The sequence below is a fragment of the Poecilia reticulata genome, linkage group LG13 (genome assembly GCF_000633615.1).
Source record: "Poecilia reticulata strain Guanapo linkage group LG13, Guppy_female_1.0+MT, whole genome shotgun sequence".
In the NCBI taxonomy this organism is placed as follows: Eukaryota; Metazoa; Chordata; class Actinopteri; order Cyprinodontiformes; family Poeciliidae; genus Poecilia; species Poecilia reticulata.
The window spans coordinates 7731516-7740399 of NC_024343.1; the positions used below are offsets into that span (position 1 = coordinate 7731516).

The 8884-nt window shown below is 38.3% G+C and overlaps 1 protein-coding gene across 1 annotated transcript in view; it reads left to right on the forward strand.

The window, feature by feature from the left end:
- bcas3 (BCAS3 microtubule associated cell migration factor) overlaps window positions 1-8884 on the forward strand; it is a 386180-nt gene that overhangs the window by 342410 nt on the left and 34886 nt on the right. Inside the window, exon 24 of the mRNA XM_008425245.2 lies at window positions 7545-7721. Within this exon, the coding sequence (XP_008423467.1) occupies window positions 7545-7721 (177 nt within the window). The remainder of the gene's footprint in view (window positions 1-7544; window positions 7722-8884) is intronic.

The following is an 8884-nucleotide window of genomic DNA, read 5'->3' on the forward strand; positions in this document are numbered from 1 at the left end:
CACACCTAGGGGCAATTTAGAGAGACCAATTAACCTGACAGTCATGTTTTTGGACTGTGGGCCCAGTCGATGGYCTCTATTGTTCTCCATGGTGACACCTGCAGTCCTGATATCAGTCAGCTGGTCTCTGACTGGCCTGTCATGTCCCTCATAGATGATGTCACATCCTGACTTCTGAAGATAATGTGGAAAATTATTTTACACCAAAATTACTCAAGTGTTGTTGATGTATTAAAAGTTTAAATAAGAAAACYGTATAAATAAAGTAAAATATTTTCGGCGCAAATCAGTTGTCTGTGGGCCCCAGTATAGGGGACTCTTTGGGTCTGCATAGTCCAACTAGCACTTGAAACAGTTCTGTCTAAGTAATAATGGTATGGAATGTGTTGAGTGTATTTTTTTAAGTTATGTTTGAACTTCAGTGATTTCTAAACAAGTTACAGGTCCATATCTCTTTAATCCCTCAATAATTGACACTGAACACTCTTTATGTTTGTCTGTAATAGTTTAGCATAAAACAATGTCCAGATAAATGTAATGAATACATTTTTACAATTTTAAGTCATCCTCAGTGGAAGGTAGTGGCCTTGTTTAACTTTGAATATATTCATAACTACTGAACCAAGCACTAGCTGTCATTGGTAGCTTGAGTCTAAAGCTATCAGTGTTGTCCTTCAAACATCCACATTGGCCAAAGCCTGGTGTGATAAACTTAAAGCTCTTCCTAACCTTCYGCCAAGCTGTTATCATCCAGAAAAGCTACCGCAGTCAGAACCTTTGATCTGCCTGGCTCTCTGGCTATCAGCAAGCAGAACACTGACTACAGACTACTGTGTGCGTGTGTGTGTGGGGGACTGTGCGCCCTCAGGCCTGGCCAATCTCCRCTCCGCTGCAGGCCAGTGACAGGTGCTAATGCTGGGGCGAGAGGTTGCACGGGCCTCTGTGCTCCCCATAGTGATAACACTGACCAACCTCCAAAAGCACACAATAACACACACACTCTCACACACACTGGCTTGGCTTACTGATAACTGCACTTCAGAGGCATTCTGTTTGTGTGTGTTGGATTGATTTTYCTAAGGATTCCTCTTCAGTGCCAGCAGGCCTTCCTTCAAAACCTTCCATAAGAGCCTGCTAGATCTGCGTGTGTGTGTGTGTGTTTGTGCGCGCGTGTGTGTGTGTGCATGCGTGCGTGTGTGTGACTGTGCATTTGTGTGTGGTTGTGGCTGTGCATGTGTGTGCGTGTGGCTGTGTGTGTGCGTCAAACAGCAACCCTGTGCTTTGCCTTGGTATTCATATATCATTAGGTGTTGGATGGCCTTTTATTTAATGATGGGAAACTGGGAAATGTAAAGCTGGAAAATGCAGCGTCGCTGTCCAGCAGTGGCAGACACAGACACACACTGACACAGCAGATGTTAACAGATTCTGGGCTTTCCAGGAAAAAAGAGGATCTGCTCATCCTTGTCTCTACTTTCTCTTTTGATCTCAGCTTCCCTGATATTTCTCCCTGCTTGATTCACTGTTCCTTTGAGTGTGTATTGACTCCAGATAAAAGAAAAAACTGTCTGGAGGAAACACAAAAACACTTTACATCTATCCGGATTTGCTTTGCTAACCTAATAATCTGACAAAATTCTTTGATTTGGTTTAAGTACTAGTGCGTAGCTTTATCAGAGGTGTCAGAGTACGGATAAATTTCATGCTTTTTTCTGAGGCCATTAAGGTTGAATCTTTTCTGTTTACAGTTTATCCAAATGTTTTCTCAACTGTTTTGCAATTTTTTTAGACAAAATTTTCTATCCAGTGCTGGATTTAACAAAATATCACAACTTCTTTCAAATAATGCAACTTCTCTGAGTTTAACTTTAAGTACAACACTTCAAGATGTTTATCTATGAATTCTAATATGGTTAATATATCTTGTACAGCTAAGTTAGATAGATAATACCTAACAGCCTAAAGCGTGGTACAACACAATCTTTTACACCACTAAAAATGGTCCTTATTTAAAAGATGAACCATTTAAATGCTCTTTGGTGACACAAGGACTGGTGATTCCGTTCAGACTGGAATCGCATGAACATCACACCCTCACTGTTACATCACTGCCTGAGTTTCAGAGGTGGTAGAATATCCAAAGATTGTACTCAAGGCAGAGTAGCACTACTTCAGCATATCTTTACTCAAGTAGAATTAAACAGTAGCCATTAAAAAAAAAATTCAAATAAAAGTGAAAAAAGTTTGTTTATATGATTTAATATGTTTAAAATAATGTTATCAGACAGACAGAAATKTAAAATTACATGTAATTTCTGCTGTTTTAAAGATTAAAGTGAAAGAATACAAATAAATAACATAATTGCAAAATAACAAATTTAGACAAAAGGAAACATTTTCCAAATGAATTATTTTAAATGTAAAACTTATGAAACTAATATTTACAGCAGGTAGTTTATACACACACTGTAACACTTTCAGTCTTTACTGGATAGATAAAATAACTGGACAGATAGAAAATATTACAAGAACAACCAAGTTCAGGTAAAATCAAGCAGTCCTGAGTAAAGATAAAAACTACAGTATAGCCCCGCAACTCCTAAAAGGTATTTTTCCCCTAATATCCTACTAAAGTATATTCAACTTAACAATTTAAATTGGTTACCACCCACCTCTGCTAGTTTCATACCACTGCTTCTATGAAGCTAACTAYGGATCAGATGATTTTAGTTTGGGGCGATGTCAGCTGAATTATTTATGAGTAATTCACCATCATAAATAATTGATGGGGAAGACTATACTTTAGCAAGTATAGTCTTTAGCGGCCTGACCAATTTCTAATTTGAAATACAGAGTTTGCATTAAACAAATAAGGTTAATTGTTTAATAAAGTTCTTGAGGAAAAAACACTTCCGGGGTTAGTTTTGTCAGTAAATATGCTATAATTTAATAGATATCATTTAATTAGATGTTCATATCTAATAGGCTTTCCAGTCATCCAATAAGCTGACTGTTGCTTGTCATTTGTGTGGAGCTTTTAGTTGAAGGCATGGTTGAGTCCTGCTGTGATGGATGTTATGAAAACAAATTAGCATTAGCATTCTWGCTAATATGTTTCTGAGTTTTCWGAGTATTGAAGTGAATTAAGAACACAGCAGGTTTGGAATGCTTCATGCCCTCAGTACAGGGCACGGCTGTGGGGTGAACTGAGAGGCCGACAGGGTCTCTGTACCAGACTCAGTGTGTCCCTGGTTCTCTGAACTACATTAGATGATTGTGCTGTTTTTATTATTCTGTTTTGGAAAACATCAACTAAAGTTTTGTTGTTGTTTTTTATCTAATGCACATAGTTCTTGCTTCAGAATGAGTTTTTAAATCATGTTTTATTGCATGAAATGCTTTGAGCACAGTTAATGCTGGGTGATGTTCATTTCTCAGATTTATATTCAACCTCTGGGAAAAAATAGAMTGCCACATTGGCTTTGGCGGAACTTTGCACCAGCAAACAATRAATCTGTTTTAGCAACTTAACACATAATTTTTTTTAGAAATATAAAATTATGTTTCACAAAAAGGTAATATTTATATACACAATGGAACTGCTGCTGATTGGAAGAACACCTTAATATAATAGCTGGAGTTTACTTGGTCCTGTGTCGTAAAAAAAAAAAAAAGCCCCAACACCTTTATCACTTGAAACTGCCAGGAGGCAGTTACCCAGTAAAATGGACACAGGAACAGAATAAACCAGTTGTTTTAGTGTCTGCATGCCTGGCTTGTCACACACAAACACACAGAGAAGAAGTAGGTTGCAGACTCTCTGGCTCCAACATTCGAGATCCTTTCTGATAGCTGAAAACATGGAAGACACAGAGGAGAAAAGATTAAGATGCAGCAGAGGCTTGTGTAGATTTGCTTTTGACAGGCATGAAGATTAGGTTGCACTTAGAGAGGTCTGGTGTGTGAGCGACTCCAAAGCAGCTGATCCGCTCCGCTGTGGCAAACTAGTGTGCTGTAAATTCATTTCCAATCAGATAGGCAGGGGTCGGCAAGTTTGGTTGATTCAACATGTAAGAGTGTTTTATTTTCAAAACTGGAATAACTTTTGGCATATTCCTGGCATTGTTTTAGAACACAGTTTCTAATTTCCTGTCATCCGGCATTGATCTCTTCCTCAGTAATGTACCTCTGGCTCATTGTGTTGCTGTCACAGCTGACTCAGCAGAGGAAATCTCAGCCAGCAATCACAGAGGTTGTGGGTGTCATTTCATTTCTGCTCCTGATAACACAGAGAAAAATGCTGTTGATGTTGCTGTGTTTCACTTATCCCATTATAATTTACAGAACTTCAGTGTGTTCTGCTTTTATCAGTTATGGTTTGGGCTCCACATAACCACGCATTGAATGTTAAGATCACAGTGTGACTTTGTTTTGCTGAATAAAGTAGCTTTGTTGTTTCCTGTCTAAGTTTTGCAGAAAGATTTGTCGCTATATKTAAAAAAAATTCTCAAACTACAAAAGAAATATAATAATATGATTATCACTGTAGAGTGTATATTATAGACATTATTAGATTAAATTAGAATATTTATTGTCATTGTTATTTTGTCAGATTAAAAATGTTTTTCAAATAAAACCTATAAGGACATATTAAATATACTTTTTATTAAGCCCATATTTTTGCTAAAGATGTTTTTTGCTCTGACATTCTTTATATATATATATGTGTGTGTGTGTGTGTGTGTGTGTGTGTGTGTGTGTGTGTGTGTGTGTGTGTGTGTGTGTGTGTGTGTGTGTGTGTTTTACTTTGCAAGTTGAGTTACTTAAACAATAATATTCTAATTTATAAAATGAGGGGTATATGGTGTTTATTCACTCTCACTTTTGTGTCTAGTTTATTTTAACACTTTTAAACAAATACCTAATATTAATGTTAGTACACAGATGTAGACTAATTAATTTCACCCCCAGTAAAAACAGTTATGAAGCCTTAAAGTAAATGAATCTGTTGTTTCAGCAGCATAATCTCATACTGGAACATTTAGTGTCTGTACATTTACTCAGAGAAAAAAAAGTTAATGTTATGAAACAATGTTTTTGACGAAATCAATCTCAGCATAGTTATTGGAACCCCTGCTGTTGATGTTTTGTACAACCAACTTTCCTTAACAGGACTGCTCTTTCACCTCTCCCTTCATAAGGTTGGAGCATACTGAGAAAATGATCTTTGATCAGTTGTSTTTAGACGATCTTTCCAGGTGCCTGCAGGTCAGATGTCACCTCTTCGGTTCCGCTAAGCCCCCATTGGCCTTTGGGATATACGGTAGATTTGGGAACTGAGATGGTTATAGCTGAAGGCAGATTTTATGTTTGATTAAGGATTTCTGCGTTGATTTTATTATATGTTCTGGATCATCATCCTGGCAAAAAAAAAAAAATCATTTTCAGTTTTCTGGAAAGGTCACAAAATTGTTTTCAACATTTTCTGCAGTTTATAAGAATCCATGAGGTTAAGGTTCTTTGTCAGGCTCTGGCTCTGTTTGAGTTTGGTTTTGGGTTTTGTCATTTCTTTTGTTCCTTAATTTTTTCTGTTAGTTCTGCTTTTTTGTCCCCATTCCACTGCAGTTCTTTCTTGGTAATTATCATATTTATTTCTGTTTGTAGTTATTCTTAGTTACTGTAGTTTTAATATGATTCTTTAGTGTAGTTATTCTTTAGTGTTAGATTTATTTCCTGTTCCCCTGCGTACTCTCTGCCGCCCCCTGTGCCACTCTCTTTCCCTCTCCCTCCCCTCAGTCTCGTGCTCCCTTCACTCACACTTGCGAGCTGTTAGCTCATCAGCCTAGGTCCTCTGTCTCGGCATCCAACCTCTGCAGCTTCTCATTTCCAGCCACTCCTGTCCGGATTTTCTATCTACTCCTGTCATTTCTTCATTCTGCCCTGTGTTCTGTGTCCCCCTTGCTGGTTTTCTTTCCATGGATTTTTGGTTTTCATGTTTTTGCCGTGGCTCCCTTTGATTTTTGCAAGTTTTTTTTCCATATTCTTTGTTAAATAGTTAAATTCATTGGCCACCTCTGTCGCCTGCATTTGGGTTCTACAACAACCATCAACACATCTTGACATTCTTAAGTTTCCTAGGAAAGAGAAAAAAACAATTCCATATATTCATTACTTCTTTGTCAGTTCCTGGATGACTTAAGTTAATATAAGCCTCATCTTACCAAGCAATATTGTTCCAGTTGGTCCCAGGAGAGTTAAGTAAACTCCATGTTCACGTTAATTATTGTAGGACAGTAATTGTTTCTCCAAAATATGGTTACCATGTAAGTAGTGTCTATTGGTTGTTATGGAGACCAGCTAAGTCAAAAATTACCCTCATTGCTGCAGTTTTTAAACTACCGTATTTTCTGCACTATAAGGCGCACCGGATTATAAGGCACACCTTCAATGAATGGCCTATTTTAAAACTTTTTTCATATATGTGGCGCACCGCATTATAAGGAGCGTAGAATAGATGCTACAGTAGAGGCTGGAGTTACGTTATGCATCCACTAGATGGAGCTGCACTAAATGGAATGTCAACAAAACAGTCCCACTCYGGTCGGCGAGGAGAGCTTTCCACGACTGGGCCAGGGCGTGGCCRGACGATGGTCACCCTTTTCCGTTCACGCACAGCATGTTCGTGGAGAACGTGGCGCTAAATGACCTGCAGACGACCTGATTCTAGGCGGTCGGTAGGTAGATAGGTCAGTCAAACTTTATTAACAAACCAGCGTTCTGACAACTATCCCAGCATGCACCGCGCGCTKCTTCTTCTAYGGGCGAAAATGAAGTCGGCGGCTGCTTACCGTAGTTGCTAGACCTGTTGTGGCTCAATATTGGTYCATATATAAGGCGCACCGGATTATAAGATGCACTGTCGACTTTTGAGGAAATTGAAGGTTTTTAGGTGCGCCTTATAGAGCGGAAAATACGGTATTTATTTTCTTGCCATCCTCCTCATTACGTATATAGGCAGGTAAATTTGCATTTTATATACATACCATAAGGGAAATAGTGTCTCATAAATTTCTAATTAGAGATTTATAAAATCTCGGATCAATTTAAAAAGTCTAAAGTTRTGAATAATAATTCAGTTTTAAAGTGGTTGTAGGTGGACCAAAAAATCTTCCCCAAGTAACTGTGTTAAACGCAATCAGTGGCGCAAGAAGTGGGTATGCAGGGTATGCAACGCATAGGGGCACAGCACCAGACGGGGTGCCAAAACCCCATGGTGGGGGGGGAGGAGAAGAGCGTCGCTCCTTAACCCTGACGTTCCTTCCCTCGGTGGGGGGATCTGTGTTTTCCCATCCACCTGAATAATGTGTAGTTGCGCCACTGAACGCAATCCTTTATTATTATTATTATTATTTTTGCCTTGGGATTTATTTCCTTACTAATAAACAATAAAATGATTCATACCTAGCATGGTTATTCCTGTTCAGCACTGTAACTTTATAATAATCAGTCTAACCTTGAGAAAAAACACATTTATGTATTCGCAGGGCAGTTTGATGGGCGCGGTGTTACCCTGCTGGAGGTATGTGGGAGCTGGCCCGAGAGCTTCGGCGTGCCCAGGCATCATATTGGATCGGCAGACATCAGCGATGAAGGCCTGCGGGAGAGGCTAGCCGACGCCATGTCTGAGTCTCCTTCAAGAGACATAGTGGGCTCTGCTACAGGTTGGTAGAGGATTCATGCTGTGTAATCACACTCATTCTTAAATGAACATACATGCTTTTCATATAAATAGAAGTATTTTGTCTACTTTTCTTTTAAAATTAGGCAAGAGGWTACTTATAATCTTGGCATAATATTCCCCTTCAAGTTATTTTAGTTCAGCTGTGTTTTGTTCTGGTATGTTTTATGTACATTATTAAATCACCAAGTTAAAATCTAAAAAGAAATTAGTCTTAGTAATAATATAATTTCTTCTCTAATTTTTGCACTTTCACATATTAGCAAAAACTAATAACGACATTTCCAGACATTTTTTGAGAAGGTATAGGATGCCCATTTCCAAATATTTTCTGCTTTTAGCTTTTTCTTACTTGCATTTTTCATATTACTACTTCATTTATCACGATAAATATTCAAACCAACCTGATATTATGTGAAAAAARCAATAAACTTAATCATAAATTTACAACAATTAAGCACATCTTATTGGTTCAGTTTCACTAGCCACACTGATACCTTATTACTGCCTGACCTGTGGAATCAATAAATGACTTAAATTAAACCTTTTTGGCAACTTGAAAACCAGGATTCTCAAGCAAAAGAGATTTTTTAATCTCAATGGATCTCATTGCTTTTGCTAAGAGTTAAGAAATGTGAAGCCATCACTCAGACATTTAAATGTCACAACATGTTTATTTCAGTAACCTGACCAAATAGAACTGTCATATCTTCCCTCTCAGGATCCCAAAAATATGCAAAAAGTAGAAAAATGCCTCTTTGTTCCATATGAATGTGTGCCTTCAACAGAAAGAAGCTTCTTCCTGTAGGTGAGCAGTGTTATTTTACCTGCTGAGGATTTCCCAGCAGGGCTTTTCTGACCATTTCATACACATTAAGAGTTCCATGTGTCCTCATGTGGTGCTGCTCTTCATCACACATTTCATTATCAATGTTCCCAAAATACCTAATTGTCTTGTGACCTCACCATGGCATTACCCAGCAGGCAGTGCAGTCAGCTCAGGATTGATCAGCTCAAACAGAGTGAAATGTTCAGCTTGTGTTTGTGTGTTAGAGCTCTTGGTATATCTGCACCCGTCTTGCTTTGATATGAAGCTTCCTGTCTTTGTGTGCGTGTGTGTGTGAACCAGGTTTTTATATCCTTGGG